This window comes from Bison bison, unplaced genomic scaffold (genome assembly GCF_000754665.1).
Source record: "Bison bison bison isolate TAMUID 2011002044 unplaced genomic scaffold, Bison_UMD1.0 scf7180017864036, whole genome shotgun sequence".
Lineage (NCBI taxonomy): Eukaryota > Metazoa > Chordata > Mammalia > Artiodactyla > Bovidae > Bison > Bison bison.
The window spans coordinates 4,371,950-4,389,008 of NW_011494608.1; the positions used below are offsets into that span (position 1 = coordinate 4,371,950).

Genomic DNA, 17,059 nt, shown 5'->3' on the forward strand with positions numbered 1-17,059 from the left:
ATGTGAGTGAGCGCAGGACAGCAGCAGCCCAGAAGACGCTGTGCCAGGAGCACAAGGGGTGAGCCAGCCTCCAGCTCCCTCAGGATTTAGGGGGACATGTGGGGCAAAGTGGCGGGGGGCAATAATTCATCCCCATTGGGTTTCCAAATGCTGGATACGTGGAGCCCAGGATGGAGCCTTGTGATGGAGACCCTGGGCCCAGTGTGATCACAAGTATGAGCACCTTCCCACATTGTTATTAGAGCAGCCCCTCCACCCAGTTCTGGTCTCTACGCCCCCCTTGGGACACCTGGGGGTCCTTTCTGGAATACACATGGGGCACGAACCTTCCTGGTCATTCATAGGGTCAAGTCCCGGCTTCTCAGCCTGGCCCACTTCCACCTGCCTCTCCAGGGCTACTCCGCCCTCCGTCACCCTGCTCAGCCCCCCCGCACACTCTCTGCTCCAGCTGCTCCACTGCTCTGAGATCTGTGAATCCCACACATCAGCACTTTGAGCTTAAATAATTATTTATAGAAACCCAACTAGATGAGAGGCAGAGTTCCCTAGCTCTTCTCCTGTGTATCCTCTTGAAAAGTTTAAGTGCAAGTGTTAGTTACTCAGTCCTGTCCAACTCTTTGCAACTCCATGGACTATAGACTGCCAGGCTCCTCTGTCCATGGGATTCTCCAGGCAAGAATACTGGAGTGGGTTGCCATTCCCTTCTCTGGGGATCTTCCCAACCGAGGGATCAAACCTGGGTCTCCTTCATTGCAGGCAGATTCTTTACCATCTGAAATACCAGGGAAGCCCTGGTATCCACTTACTTTTTACTATTATCATTATTAATTTTGTTTGCACTGTGGGGCTTGCAGGATCTTAGTAACCCGACCAGGGATTGAACCCAGGTCTTTGGCAATGAAGGCACCAAGTCCTAACAACTAGACCACCAGGGAATTCCCATGAATTTTTCAGTTTGTTGACAGTCTATTTGTCTGACTGTGCTGTGCAGCTTGTGGGATTTTAGTTCCCTGACTAGAGGTCGAAAGCAGGCCCTGGCAGTGAGTACGGAGCCCTAACCACTGGACCTCCAGGGAATTCCCACACCCTTTTATTTTCATCTAACTCTGTCAACCTCTGAATCCTCATTTGTGAAATAAAGAAGTGATGGTTCATCCCCAAGGCCTAAATAGGATGGTGGCTATCGAGGACTCATTTCCAGATGTGTCCACGTTGGCAAATGCCTGAGGAACACGCTATGGACTATCCCCTTAATCCTTTCAACATTGACACCCAGTTGTCTATTACAGTGTAAGGTCACAGTTAGTGCTGAATGAAGCCCTTTTATGCAGCAGCTAGTGAATCCCCTCGGGCTGGTCCCACTTAATAAATGGGGAAACAGAGGATCAGAGATGTAGAAAGCTTGTTCAAGGTTACATGGTAGAATGCAGACACAAACTTGTAACTGTCAAAAGAATAGGGATTTAAAACCTAGAGTATTTGTTGAAGGCCTTCCCTGATGGCTCAGCAGGTAAAGAATCTACCTGCAATGCAGGAAATGCAGGGACACAGGTTTGATGTCTGGGTCGGGAAGATCCCTGGAGAAGGAAATGGCTACCCGCTCCAGTATTCTTGCCTGAAAAAATCCTGTGGACAGAGGAGTCTGGCAAGCTACAGCCCAAAGGGTCACAAAGAGTTAGACACGACTGAGCACACAGAACACACATACTTAAGCCCAGTTCTCTTTGTACTGAGCTGCACAAGCTGTAGGCTCCTACACAGCGGTTATGCCAGACATGGGTGTGTCAAGCAGGCTTGGGATCCACGGCTGCTCTGGAAGTAATCTAGTCCCTTGAAAGCCCTAAGTTAACTAATCCCAGCCTGGTATTCAGATGGCATCGTGCTGAACTCATACACGGCAAACACTTAAAAAGGGCACCGCTCCCCCCCAGCATTAACTACCTGTGGTTTCCTTTTACCTAATTCTCGATATGGAGAGGTTGTACAACTGGATGTGCTGAATTATTTCATCCAGTAACCGATCGGTCATGGTATCAAAATCCGCAAACGTGTCCATCTGGAAGGAGAGAGATGAAACGGGTGTCGAGGGGGCAGTTGCACAAGGCCAGGCTCTGTGCGCAAGCTCGTTTTCCTCCACCAAGCCTCAGGGCATATCCTGGGTGTGTGCCCATGCCTGACCTTCGGGCTACAAATTAGGATTCAATATCAAGAAAAGGAGCCCCCAACTGGGGCTTTCCAGGTTGGACTGACTATGGGTTCCCTTTTCCGTGGGGAGACAACAAGGTCCACACTTCAAAGAAAGGTTGTGAAGATTAAAAGAGCAAACAGATACAAGTGCTCAGCACATCGAAGACGTTCGAAATGATTCTCTTTCCTCTTCCTCACATGTCTGTCCCTTCACCCTGCAGAGTGCATGGCCTTGCACAAAGCAGGTGTCAGAGATAAGGAAAAGGACTGACCACTAAGAGGGGAGCAGTGAGACTAACATCCCGTGTTCGCTTGTTGACTATTCTCTGTGCAGCTCCCATGTTCCGTGGCCATGAGACCCTTTAGCTACAAGCCGTTCTCTGCCTCCAGAGGATACTTAGCCTCATCCATCTCAAGTCCCCTGGGCTGGGAATCAGTGACAACACCCAACCCCCCTCTTGGTCATGGACTCTTGCAAGTCTCGTCTACCTTGACACCCCATTAAAGTTCCAGCCCTGAAATGGCAAAGGCTCCATAGTTTCCCTCTGGTGATGAAAAGGTCACGATCCAGCTCTACCAGTTACACCGACACCAGTGACAAACCTCTTCCCCAGACAGACCCACGGATGCCCCATCGTTTATGCTCCAAGCTGTCAGCCAACCTACGACCTGTGAGGTCTAGAGGGCCAGTCCCCTGATTCACATGTTCCCCCTTCTTACTATTTCCTCCTCCCCAAGGAAAAGGAGCTCTCCAGACCTGAGCACCTGGCCAGGGTCACCTGGCAAAGCTCCCTCCCACCTGTGTAGCCATAACCATCACAGCGACTTTAGGAGGCTCATCTAAGACGTGACTCAGGGATTGTTTCGGTTCAGATGTTTTTGTTGTCATACCTGATTCTTCTCAGACATGAGGAAATCCAGTTTTCCTCCAGGGAGCCCCAGTTCTATGAAAGTCTTTACCAGCCGGAGGTCTGCACTGTTCCCTAAAGAGGATAGATGACCCCACATAGACCCACATTGAATCATGTGACCTCTGACACACTAAGGATGTACTTCTTATTTCTCTCCTATCCCTCCTATTTCCCATTTTTCAGTAAGTCCATAATAAAAGCAACTAACACACGCCCAGTCCACTGGTCCCTGTGCTGCTCCCTCCTCCCATCCACACAGGCTCAGGGCCACCCTGGCAGCCCTCTCTCACTGGGATTATTCCCCGATCTACCAGTTTCTGGCTTGTGAACGTAATGGTCCAGGAAGAGTTGAAGACATGCTGCCCCTCCCTTCTTTGACAGTTCTGTTTATTCAGGACTTTCTGCAAGTGTTGTTGATAAGCAGCAAAACCCAGCCTGATAGGTGTTTTTTTTTTAATTTATTTTTAATTGGAGGATAATTACTTTATAATGTTGTGTTGGTTTCTGCTGTAACAGCGCAGATCAGCTGCAAGTACATATATATTCCCTCCCGCATTGATAGCTATTTTTTTTTTTTTTGATGTGGACCATTTTTAAAGTCTTTATTGAATTTGCTACAATTTGTGGAATTTGTTCTTGTTTTATGTTTTGGTTTTTTGGCCATGAGGCAGGTGGGATTTAGTTCCCTGACCAGGGATTGAATCCCCAGCTCCTGCACTGGAAGGCAAAGTCTCAACCACTAGACCACCATGGAGAGTCAACTGCAGTTGCTGTGGGACCTTATACAAGTTACTGAGCTGCCCTCTTACTCAGTTTCCCCCTTTATAAATGGGGTAGATAATAGCAGCTACTCTGCAGGGCTCTTGTCAGGATCAACCACATTAATACATATTAAGCAGCTAAAAAGGCTCTGGGACCATGGTGAGTGATGTATACAACCTGGTCTTCATCATCACCACCACCACCACCACCACCATCATCATCATCTGGAATGGGTGATCTACCGCTGGATTCTTGAACACTTCACCAAATAGACCTATTGACTCAGCATTCTGGTATGTGATGCATATAGCCAGGACTGGATACAGACAATTAAATGCATTAGCCCCAAGAGTGAGAAAAATTAAGGATATTAACAAGAGTGTGTCACGTAAGTAAAGTTATCACCATTCCCTATTTAGTTATCATAAGAAGTATAAGACCACAGGTTTTGCTGCTCAGCAACAGTGAAGCCCTAGAGAAGCCCTTTCATTTCTCTGACCCTTACTTATTTGTTAGATCCCATCTAAAGTGGATATGACTTATTTATCCCTCCATTGCATTAATTCATTCATTTGGGTATTTCATTAGCTTGAACATATTTTTGGCCAAAGAGATATTTCCTTTGGGAGCAAGGCCATGCCATTTTCCTAGATCCAGTATACTTACTATCATTCCACAGTTGCCTACTCATCATTTGTTGAACAACTCCCTGATCTAGAGTCAATCATAAATGTGATAATGTGTCTATGTCACCTTTTGAGGAGAAAACCTGTTAGAACTCACCATCCAGGCCATGGACACAGACTACCAGGTGAATCCCATCTTCCAAATTTTCTTCCTCTTCCTCTGGTGGGAAATACGGTATGTCAGAAGCTAGTACAGATAAGTCACTGTACAGAAATCCATCAATCTTCAGCTCTTTTTTAAATTTCTCTTTGGCCTGATAAAAACTGGAGAATACACTAATTAATCACAAGCCGAGCTGTGTGCTCCACATTGAACAGGAGATGAGTTGAGCTGAGATGTAGGAGTGATGAACATCTACAAGGAAGTCTCTGCCAAGCAGCAAAGGCTGAATATGGTACCTCAAGGGAGAGGCTAGTGAAGGAGGCTTGGTTCTGAAGGAGGCAAGAAAGCAATCCAGGAAAAACAAAGGCTAGATTGAGTTGGTTTCTGCAGATGTGGTTCCTGCAATGAACAGAACCTCAGAGAGTCTATCCAGCTTCAAGGACCCATACAATCTTTAAGCAGTGTTCCAGGAATGAAAGTTTATTACCCTGGCCTCCACCAACTTCTCCAGCATCATCCCCCGGCCCCCAAAAGAACAGTTGGAGGAGATATTTCATTCCCTGCATGAATTATGTCTCTTCTCTTTACTTCCATGCATTTGTGTATTCGGGTCTATCTGCCTGAAATGCCTTTCCCACCTGGTTATCATCTTCTTTGCCTGGCTACCTGACCAGGTGGTGATTAAAAGCATGAACACAGGAGTCAGAACCCCAAGGTCACAATCTCAGCTTTGACCGTTACTACTGGGGGTTTCCCTAGTGGCTCAGTAGTAAAGAATCTGCCTGTCGATGCAGGAGACATGGGTTCCATCCCTGGGTTGGGAAGATCCCCTGGAGAAGGAAACAGCAACCCACTCCAGTATTCTTGCCTGGAAAATCCCATGGATGGAAGATCCTGGTGGGCTACAGTCCATGGGGCGGCAAAGAGTTAGACACAACTGAGTGACCAAGCAGCAGCCACAACCACCTGTGGGCCGACTAGTAACCTCCCTGCATTGTTTCCTCATTTGTGAAAAATGAGGGGAATCACACCCTCGTTGAATTCAGAGTCGTCTTTGTTTTGTGTTTGAAGCAATATAATCAATGCAAAATGCTTAAAATAGTACTTGAAACAGATTAAATAGTGAAATAAAAAGATGAAATCTATTACCAGCCTTCTCATCATCACCATCATTGTCATCAACAGGATGTCTCATAGTTTCTCCTCCACTTGGGTGTCATCTCTAAAAAGCTTCTCCTGGCCACCATCCATTTCCATCCACATTTATTGCTCCACAGAAAAATTAGGTCCTCCTTTTTCTGGCTCAGCTGTGCACACATGAACCACCCCGTGTACTCAACTGCTCTCATCTGCTTCTGTCATCTCTCCACCTCCTTCTTAGACTGAGAGCCCAGAACACTAGCCAGTGCTGGACAGTTCTGCCATGTATTAATTAAACTGATGACATGGGCATAGGATAGGTATTTAATAGTCTTCATAAAACATGGGATCCAAAATTTACCTGTCTGTGCCATTTCTTTCAGAGATATTATTAATGGGTAACTGTTTAACACTTTTTAGAACAAGTGAGTGAAATGGGATATTTTGGTTAAATGATTCAATACTAAATTTAATCAAATGCATAGTTTATAGGGGAAGGACTACTATGAATGCAAACCTAAGACAAGGATAAAGGGCTGGATTCTGGCATTTCAAAAGGAATAATAAACTTAATAATCACACAAGAGGTATTTAGGAAGAAAATCTGATGAATTAGTCCTATTCTCAAATGGCTCTTAAAGGAATTGTGCAAAGACAGAGGTCATTCATCATAAGAAAAACTGAAAAAACATTTACAGTTTATCTCTAAAGGATTTTGTTAATAATTCATGGTGCATTTATACAATGGAATATTATTTAAACACCAAAATGGTAATGCAAAATAGATTTATAAACATAGAAAGATGTTTCCAATATATGAAGCTGGAAAAAACTTGGAGTTGGTAAAAATTATCTTACTTTTGCAGATTAATAATATATACATTGGAGAAGGAAATGGCAACCCATTCCAATTTTCTTGCCTGGGAAATCCCATGGACAAAGGAGCTTGGATGGCTGTAGTCCACGGAGTCGCAAAGAGTTGGACACGACTTAGTGAGTAAAGAAAAACAACACAATATATACATAAAAATGCACATAGGAAAAATATAGAAGAACTTACACATGGGCTATATTTGAGAGGTGAGGTTATCGATCATTTTTACTTCCTTTTACTATTCTACATTCCTGACTTGTACAATAGGAGCATCTTACTTTATTTAAATCAGAAAATACCTGATATGCAATCCTGAAACAGTATGCGTGAAACTGCGGAATATGTGGGAAAGTCTGAAAGATGATGCTGGGATAGGTTAGCCATCAGCAAACCTACCTGAACATCCTTTCGCTGACTTCCTCCTCCAGCTTTCTGGAATGGTTAGGAACGACTCCAAAGGAGCCCAAAGGTTGATGAGTGATGGGGAACGGGGTCTGTTTGGAAGAGAATCCAGCCCTGGCAGGGGTCTCCTTGGGCACAGACGAGAAAGGGAGACAGGTGGCAGCGCAGGACACAGACAGGTTGACGACCTCGACAGCTTTCAGGCTGTCCAGGGAGGAGCTCTCTGCAGAGGTCACGTGGGACAGCAGGATGGTGGTGCCTGCCCTGGGCTCCTGGTTTCCCGTAACCTGGGAGGGAACGGACGGAGTCACAGTGGAGCCCGAGCCTGCTTCATGTTCATCCTCTGGGAAGGTGTCAGCTCCTCTGCTCGGTGCCGTATCCTCCGTGATGCCAAGGGAGCTGCTTTGCTCACCTGCAGAATCCACGTCGATGGTTTTGGCGGCTGGTGCACAGCTCACTTCAGGCACCCTGGGGTAGGTGAAACTCTCAACGTCCAACATGTCGCTGTCGAGAGGAGCTCCTGTCCCCACGTCGGAGTCTCCAGGCACGCCTTTCGGGGTCTCCATGAGTTCTCTGGGCAAAACTCTGTGCCCAGGTGATTCAAGTCCAAGGAGGCATGGTACTTTTAAACCCAGACCTTTGGTTTCAACACCTGGAGGGTGGTCAGTCCTGCCATCCAGACAACAGGGGCCTTGGGGGTCAAACTGATGCTCTTGACCTTTGGGGATATCTATGTAACCGGGGCCCTGCAGGTTGTCAGCATCTGAGATTTCCTCCACAAGGCCATGGTCGACCCCAGCTTCCTGGATTGTGGGGCCATCGCTGGGTTGAAGGCAGCGTCCTGAGGGGTTGGTGCTCTCGGTGGGCACAGCTGAAGTTTCAGAGGGACCTCCCCCATGCCGCGTGGAGTCCGCATCTTCAGCAGACTCCTCGGGGCTACTGATCTGGGGGGCGGACACTGACTTGGTCAGCTTCGTGAGTGCCAGTTCCCGCTCCTCCTCCTCGAAAGGCAAAGAGCTAATGGACGTGAGGGAGGCCTGGATCCCGCTCGGCAAGCTCGTGTTGCTCTCAGTGTGCCCCCCTTCCAGGGAGTTTCTGTGCAGGGCATGTCTTCGGACCAGCTGGTGCAAGAAGTCCCTGTCACTGGGTAGCTCCAGGGTTCTGCTGCGAGCCTCGGACCAGGCGACAGAGCTTGGCTCGCTCTCAATGCCTGAGTCGGAGATGATGGAAGCAGATCTCTTGATGACCCCAGAGAGGACACACACTTCCTCCTTCTCCTCTATGTGAGGGTCCTTTGACAAACCCTTGATGTCCAAAGGGTCCCTCAAAGAAGAGTTCAGGGGCTCGAAGGGCTCCGAGGGGCTGACCTTCAGACTCAGCAGCACCATCTTGCTCCCTTGGCCCACCCCCTTTCCTAGACTGCTTAACTCATGCAGGGTGGTTTTCTCTGAAGAGACGGCACAGTGATGACTTCCACCGGCTACCCCTTTGCTTCGCTCAGTTCTGCCTAATTCGTGCTTGGCTCTGGAGCACCCACTCTCATGCTGGGCGCCAGTGGGCACTGTGGGTTCTGTTCTGAAGGGGTTCTTATTGCTAGATTTCACATCAATGTAGGTCAGCGCTGGGGCCTGGCCATCCTCTGGACCAGGGCTCCTCCTGGGCAGATCCTCATCTGCCAGCAGATGCCCCCCAACATCAGACCTTGGGCCAGTCTGATGGTCAACTTCAGGCACACCTGCCTTGCTCTGGAATTCACCAACTGTCAGATACACCTGAGATTCAGAGCACACGTCCATATGACTGGGTGTGGCGACATTCTTACTGGGCCCTGGACACCTAATAACCTCCTCATCAGAGTCTGTGGGGGATGATTTCATGGAGGCCAAGACTAGGTTTTCCCTCAGAGGTGATTTTCTATTTACAACAAGGTTCTCCTCTCTGTTGTTTAGGTTCATTATTGCTGGACTTGTTGCTGGAACATCAAAATTAGGGTAAATATTCAAATTACATCCTACAGAAAGAAAAAAAAAGAAAGAAAAATGTGTTATACTCTTCAAAATCTACATTCACAAATGATCCACTTGATTGTATAATAAAGAGTTTTTCTGCACTCTATTCCTTGATCCTGAGAGATAACCTCTAAATTCTCGAAATTTCACAAGTAAGAAGGGCTTCCCTGGTGGCTCAGTGGTAAAGAATCCACCTGCCAATGCAGGAGATGCAGGTTTGATCCCTGTATCATGAATATCCCCTGGAGAAGGGCATGGCAACACACTCCAGTATTCTTGCCTGGGAAATCCCATGGACAGAGGAGCCTGACAGGATACAGTCCATGCGGCTGCAAAGAGTCGGACATGACTTAACGACTAAACGATAACAAAGGATGTCAGTTATTTGTGTTGGATTCTGATAGACAGCGGTGCTTATTTTAAATATCTTTTCCAACTGTTCAAATTTTCTGTAGTTCAACCATATAAATATAATGAAGATTAACATACATATAACATCCATTTCTGCTTTATTGACTATGCCAAAGCCTTTGACTGTGTGGATCACAATAAACTATGGAAAATTCTGGAAGAGATGGGAATTCCAGACCACCTGACCTGCCTCTTGAGAAACCTATATGCAGGTCAGGAAGCAACCATTAGAACTGGACATGGAACAACAGACTGGTTCCAAATAGGAAAAGGAGTCCGTCAAGGCTGTATATTGTCAGCCTGCTTATTTAACTTATATGCAGAGTACATCATGAGAAATGCTGGGCTGGAAGAAGCACAAGCTGGAATCAAGATTGCCGTCAGAAATATCAATAACCTCAGATATGCAGATGACACCACCCTTATGGAAGAAAGTGAAGAGGAACTAAAAAGCCTCTTGATGAAAGTGAAAGTGGAGAGTGAATAAGTTGGCTTAAAGCTCAACATTCAGAAAACGAAGAGATCATGGCATCTGGTCCCATCACTTCATGGGAAATAGATGGGGAAATAGTGGAAACAGTGTCAAATTTTATTTTTTTGCAGCTTCAAAATCACTGCAGATGGTGACTGCAGCCATGAAATTAAAAGACGCTTCCTCCTTGGAAGGAAAGTTATGACCAACCTAGATAGCATATTGAAAAGCAGAAATGTTACTTTGCCAACAAAGGTCCATCTAGTCAAGGCTATGGTTTTTCCAGTGGTCATGTATGGATGTGAGAGTTGGACTATAAAGAAAGTTGAGCACTGATGAATTGATGCTTTTGAACTGTGGTGTTGGAGAAGACTCCTGAGAGTCCCTTGGACTGCAAGGAGATCCAACCAGTCCATTCTGGAGGAGATCAGCTCTGGGTGTTCTTTGGAAGGAATGATGCTAAAGCTGAAACTCCAGTACTTTGGCCACCTCATGCGAAGAGTTGACTCATTGGAAAAGACTCTGATCCTGGGAGGGATCAGGGGCAGGAGGAAAAGGGGATGACAGAGAATGAGATGGCTGGATGGCATCACCGACTCAATGGACGTGAGTTTGAGTGAACTCCAGGAGTTGGTGATGGACAGGGAGGCCTGGCGTGCTGTGATTCATGGGGTCACAAAGAGGTGGACACGACTGCGCAACTGAACTGAACTGAACTGACTGAACCTGTATTAGATTATATATATACACATGTACATGTGTGTATGCACGTGTGCACACATACACACACAGACACAAGCCAATGTTTTGTTCTTGTTGTGAGCAGCTGGGTTGGCTGCTCTCTCTGGAGCTTATACACATTCAAGCTGTCATGCACAGTGTAGACACTAGATGTCAGGGTACAACTAACTGAAAACCGAATAACGTGTTTTGTTTGAAACACTACACCGTTTTCAGAAGTCACCTAGACTTTTATGTTTTAATTGGTGGATAATTGCCTTACAATAGTGTGTTGGTTTCTGCCGTACATCAACACAAATCAGCCATAGCTATACACAACGTCCCCTCCTTCTTGAACCTCCCTCCCACATCCCACCCCAGGAGTCCAGAAGCAGGTCTTTCCTGTAACTGTCCTTGAGTTCCATGAGTTTGCCCATTCACTGCAGTGAAGTCACTTCCAATAACAAGCTTAATCTTAGTTCCTGCTTCTCCTCTGTGAACTGACAAAACACCTCACTGATTTGTTCCCATGGCTGTTGAGAGGTAAGCAGAGCAGCCGATGGGAACCCAGTGGTAATTCCAACTCTTGAGTTTTTCCAAAACTAAAAAGACACACCTGTGGCTGGGCAGTCCACATATCTGTCCTCGAAGATAACGGGCAGGGTGTTCCAGTCTCCATCAATGTCCAAGCACTCTGCGGGCAGCGGGGGCATGGTGGTGAGGTACTCCGAATTCCGGATATCCAGGGACAGCTGGCTGTGGGTCTGGATCCTGGGGAACATGGACCCGGTGAGCATCCAAAGGAGATTTAAAGGTTGTATTCTTGCTGCCCCTTCCGTCTCATCCCATGACAGCATTTAGAAGATGTACAGTAGACAGTAACAATTGCCATCTATGTATCCACACTTCCTTTCTTCCCAGCTACCTATCCAGCCCCCAAAGCCCTGGCTATAGGTCTTCACACTATCAACATTTTCACATTCATTCATTCAACAAACTGTCACTGAACACTTCCTTCCTATGTGAAAAGAACTGGCTGGCATTGGTCAAACAGGAAGAGAGGCGATAAAACATACCCTTGCTACTCACCAGTTCTACGTCACTTTTAAACACTTTTTAAATAGTGCAACCCATGGCAAGAAATGCCCTTCATTTTCCATGGCCACCCCGTACAATCACACACACTCCCAGAAACACTCATGCTGAAACAAAAGCTTCAGAAATACTTCTTCTTATTACTACCTATCTTATTTCATTTAAAAAGTGTTGTTCTAAAGCCATGAAGACAATTTCACAGTCCACTAAATGGCTGTAACCTATTACTTGAGAAACACACTCTAGTCTGTGCTTGAACAAGACAGGTCTTGACGGCTGAGTTCACTTGTCCACCCTGATTTGGGAGGATGGTTCTGTCTCTGATGCAAACACTATGACCTCCCTCCCCTCCATCTGACTCTAGATGAGAATGCCTGCGTGCATGCTTTGCTGCCAGCATCACAGAGCCCACGTTCACTATCTCAATCTAAGGTTTAATTCTGTTCACAGCACTGAGGGCCTGTCCCCTGGTAATTTTCTCAATCTGAAATAAAATTTCCCTCTCAATTCTATAGTTCTTATTCTTTTATTTTTTACAATTTACTTTTAGTTTGTTCAGTTGCTTTACTGATAACAGCTTTACAAGGTTGTTTCTGCTGTACAACAATGTACAGTATGCTGCTGCTGCTGCTAAGTCGCTTCATATACATATATCCCCTGCCTCTTGAACCTCCCTCCCACCCCTTAACCCGACCCCTTTAGAATATAGTTCTTACTCTTAATGACCTAATTAAAAGTTCTGTTGCTGTTGTTCACTCACTAAGTTATGTCTGACTCGCTGTGACCCCATGGACTGCAGCACGCCAGGCTCCCCTGTCCTTCACTGTCTCCCAGAGTTTGCTCAAATTCATGTCCATTGAGTCATGTCCATTGAGTCATTGATGATATCTAACCATTTCATCCTCTGTTGGCCCCTTCTCCTCCTGTCCTCAATCCTTCCCAGCATCAGGGTCTTTTCCAGTGAGTTGGCTCTTTGCATCAGGTGGCCAAAATATTGGAGCTTCAGCTTTAACATCTGTCCTTCTGATGAATATTCAGGGCTGATTTCCCTTAGGATTGACTGATTTGATGTCCCTGCTGTCCAAGGGACTCTCAAGAGTCTTCTAAGTTTACCTCCTCCTACACAGCATCATTGCTATCCTAGTGTATGCTCTTTATTATAGGTTAATATCTACTACTAATTGAATGGTAATCAATTTCTCTAATATCTGAAGTTGCACTATGGGACAAATGATATAATCACGTAGGTATCTGCAGGGCTCAGACCCTCACCTGCTTTAGAGCTCTGCTCATATGTCTCCTCAGGGAGCCCATCTCTGATGATGCTCACCGGGTCCATGTTCCCCATCCCTTCTACAGCCTGTCACACTGATATATTTCTCCATAGCATTTACTGCATTTGGCATATCATATTTATTTATTTATGTTTAAATATGTTTCCATTACTAAAATATGAGCTCCGTGAGAATGTGTCTGTTTGGTTCACTGCTGGATATCCTAATGCCCAAAATAGTGTCTGGCATACAGTCAACACCAAATAGGCTCTTGTTGAATGAAGGAATCTGCCTTTTACACCCAAGCACAAACTAAGAGAGGTTCAGTAACTAGTCAGATGTCACAAGTAGTATAAGTTCCAGGGTCAAAATGTCAAAACATGTATATGAGATTTGAAATCCAAAGTCTTTCTACCATAGTCACTTGCCAGTTTTTTAAGACGTTAGTTATAATTATCATAGCACGAAGTCTAATTCTTTATCCTGTGGGCCCATAAGTTCCCACAGAAGCTGGGTCCTACCCCACTTCTCCTACTTGTCACTCCAGTGTAGCTATGCTTGCTTACTGATGCTTTCAAACACCTTATGTTCCCATATAAGAAATCTTTACACCAGCTATCCCCTCTGACTCAACCGTCTTCTCTCATATCAGGACATGACTTATTATAACCCCAATTCAGTTCAGTTGCTTAGCTGTGTCCAACTCTTTGTGACCCCATGGATTGCAGCACACCAGGCCTTCCTGTCCATCACCAACTCCCAGACCCGGAGTTCTAGTATAATCCCAGTCTCTGCTCAAATGCTACACCCTCAGAAAAGTGGTATTTTATCACTTTGGCCAAAACATTCCTAACCTGTAAGTAATGCTTTAGCCATATTACATTGACATACAGCTTGTTCTTCAGTTGCTCAGTTGTGTCTGAATCTTTGCCACCTCATGGATTGTAGCACACCAGGCTTTCCTGTCCTTCACCATCTCCCAGAGCTTGCTCAAACTCATGCCCATTGTGTCGGTGATGACATCCAACCATCTCATCCTCTGTCGTCCTCTCCTCCTGCCCCCAATCCCTCCCAGCATCAGGGTCTTTTCCAATGAGTTGGTTCTTCACATCAGGTGGCCAAAGTATTGGAGCTTCAGCTTCAACATCCATCCTTCCAATGAATATGCAGGGTTGATTTTCTTTAGGATTGACTGGTTTGATCTCACTGCAGTCCAAGAGACTCACAAGAATCTTCTCCAACACCATAGTTTGAAAGCATCAATTCTTTGGCACTCAGACTTCTTTATGGTCTAACTCTCACATCCACACATGACTACATACAGGTTTTACAGGTGTAAAAAATATGAAAGTGAAAAGATCTTCAGGTCTGTCCTAAGTGATAGACGAATATCAGTGTTTTTCCTGCTGGATTTACTGGGGCATCTCAAAACATTATTCCATCCAAATTTATTTTGGAGACAAACATACTATTCAGAAACAGAAAGAAACCTATAAACTTGTGTAGCCAAGACCAAACATCTTGGAGGAAACAGGAAGCACTGACTCTGCCCACCAGGGAAATCTATAACAAGAGACAATGATCTCCTCTTCTGTCAACCCTCTGACTTTTCTGAGTATTTTTACATTTTTTCCCATCTATCCTCCTAATTAGGTAGTTCAGTATTAATTCTTATGCTCAATGCATTTCATAGCTGCTACAAAGTCTCAGGTGAATTCTGTGGGGTTTTTTTTCCCCTGACATTGCTTGTGGCCATACCACCTGTTCCTAATTCATTTTGCAAAGAGGACTCAGCACAGATGTCTTCAGGGACCTAGGAAGTCTTGAATCTGTCTATAGAACCATCATGATACTCAACAACAGCAAAAACTCTGGCTGTTGACCTTCTTTGCCACCTGCCAGCTCCAACCTCTGCAATCTGTCTGGCTCTTGCCTTCAGAGAAAATGCACCTGAATGCAAAGAGATGGGCAGACTCTCTCCTTCATAATCAGGGATGAAGGGAAGAGCTAACTTTGAACAAGAATGTCCTTGGTGCTCATGGTGTGATGTGGACATGCCGTTGGTTACTTACAGGTTTTCCTGAAAAGTCAGGACTGCAAGTTTTTGGTGCTCCATATAAAAGAAGGCCTCAGAAAACCTTCGGACCTGAAGAATAAAACAGTATAAACAATGTGACTCACTGGGTGGGTTTGGCCTTCATTTTCTAAAAGGAAATTAAGGCTCAATGAGGGAAGTAACATATATTAATAAGAAGAGAGCTGAGCCCACAACCCAGAGGTTCTGAAACACCTTTCTGCCCTCCACAGCTGCCCTCTCTCATTTCTAGTTCTTAACACAAACCTGATTTATGGACACAATTGAACACATGTGTTTTTTTTTTTTTTTTTTTTTTGAACACATGTTTATTGATCTGCTCTTGTTTTGCATTCTGTCATTTTTTTAAATTTAGGCCTTATTTCTTCTACTAGAATAAAAGACACTTGAAAACAGAGGCCATAAATAAATGCAGACAAATTAGAATTTGCAAAATCAGTCATGTAAGTGTGTCCGGAGACTCAGCTATTTGTCCTCTGGCTGGAAATGAGAAGACCAACATCTTTTATTACGCATGAGTCCCCACCCCCTGTGTACTTCCACCTGGTGGCAAAAAAAAAAAAAGGCCTTAAGAACAATGGATGACATGTGAAGACACTTCCTCAAAATACTTTCAAAGCACTTCATCATATCCTTTAAGATCAGCTCACCATCACTTGGTAGCCAAGGCTGGTACTTAATGAACAGTAGAGCAAAAAACTTCCCTAGAGCAAATGGGCTTCCCTTGTGGCACAGTTGGTAAAGAATCTGCCTGCAATGCAGGAGAGACCCTTGTTTGATTCTTGAGTCGGGAAGATCCCCTGGAGTAGGGAAAGGCTACTCACACTCCAGTATTCTGGCCTGGGAGAATTCCATGGACTGTAGAGTCCATGGGGTCGCAAAGAGTCGGACACGACTGAGCAACTTTCAGAGCAAAGAACTGAGAACCAAAGGAAGGTCACAAAGTTTCTCTGCAAGCTCATGGTGGGTCAGGACTAGCACTTAGGTTGACAGCAGCCAGTCCAGACTTTTATTCTGCCTGATGAACCAACTGTTGAAAAGCTTCCTGATATCTCTGCCATGTGACTACAGAACTTATACTGTTTGATCCCTTACCCGCAAGGTGTGGTGCTCCTGGGTGAGATAAGTGGTCACTTGGGAGTGCAGCGTCACTGTGTCCAGGAACTGGGTCCACAGGGCCATCAGGTGGGAGGCCAGCCAGGCGAGATCCTTACTTATCTGCTCAGCTATCTTCTCTGGGTTATTCAACATCTGGGGAGGCAAAAGGGTGCAGTGAAGGACCTCTGCTCCATGCAGCCACTGCCATCTTCCTCTGAGGGCTTTGCTGGCTTCTCTGCTTGTAATGAATCCCTCTCTTTCTCCAGACTCTCCTCTATAGCCCATTATACTCTGAACTCAGTATCTGGCCATCATGATAGCTTCCAATTATTAATAGTTACTACTTGGTAAGTAAAACACAAAGCATCTTTTAAATATATACTTAATCTCTACAATGAACCTTTGTTAGAATTATTGTAGTCATCATTTTACATAAAAAATAAAATGAGAGAATTAAATACATCAGAATACCCAAAGTCACACATAGCTGGGATTAAGCTGTAAGATCATCCCCCCCACAAAGCCAGGGCACCATGCTGCCTTTCCAGAGTAGGTGCTGGAAAACATCTCCTGAGAAATGATAAAGTCTTTATAACCTCACAGACAGCATCAAACTCACTAGGTGATTTCCACATGGCTGGGAATAGCAAGAAGAGATAAGAAAGCCTTCTTCAGTGATCAATGCAAAGAAATAGAGGAAAACAACAGAATGGGAAAGACTAGGGATCTCTTCAAGAAAATCGGAGATACCAAAGGAACATTTCATGCAAAGATGGGCTCGATAAAGGACAGAAATGGTATGGACCTAACAGAAGCAGAA

At 45.3% G+C, this 17,059-nt stretch overlaps 1 protein-coding gene across 1 annotated transcript in view; it reads right to left on the reverse strand.

The window, feature by feature from the left end:
* Window positions 1-17,059, reverse strand: part of FAM135B (family with sequence similarity 135, member B) — a 150,531-nt gene that overhangs the window by 5,946 nt on the left and 127,526 nt on the right. Inside the window, exons 9-15 of the mRNA XM_010834787.1 lie at window positions 16,237-16,392; window positions 15,119-15,192; window positions 11,294-11,448; window positions 7,060-9,076; window positions 4,644-4,810; window positions 3,079-3,170; window positions 1,959-2,056 (exon numbers count right to left, since the gene is read on the reverse strand). Of these exons, the coding sequence (XP_010833089.1) occupies window positions 1,959-2,056; window positions 3,079-3,170; window positions 4,644-4,810; window positions 7,060-9,076; window positions 11,294-11,448; window positions 15,119-15,192; window positions 16,237-16,392 (2,759 nt within the window). The remainder of the gene's footprint in view (window positions 1-1,958; window positions 2,057-3,078; window positions 3,171-4,643; window positions 4,811-7,059; window positions 9,077-11,293; window positions 11,449-15,118; window positions 15,193-16,236; window positions 16,393-17,059) is intronic.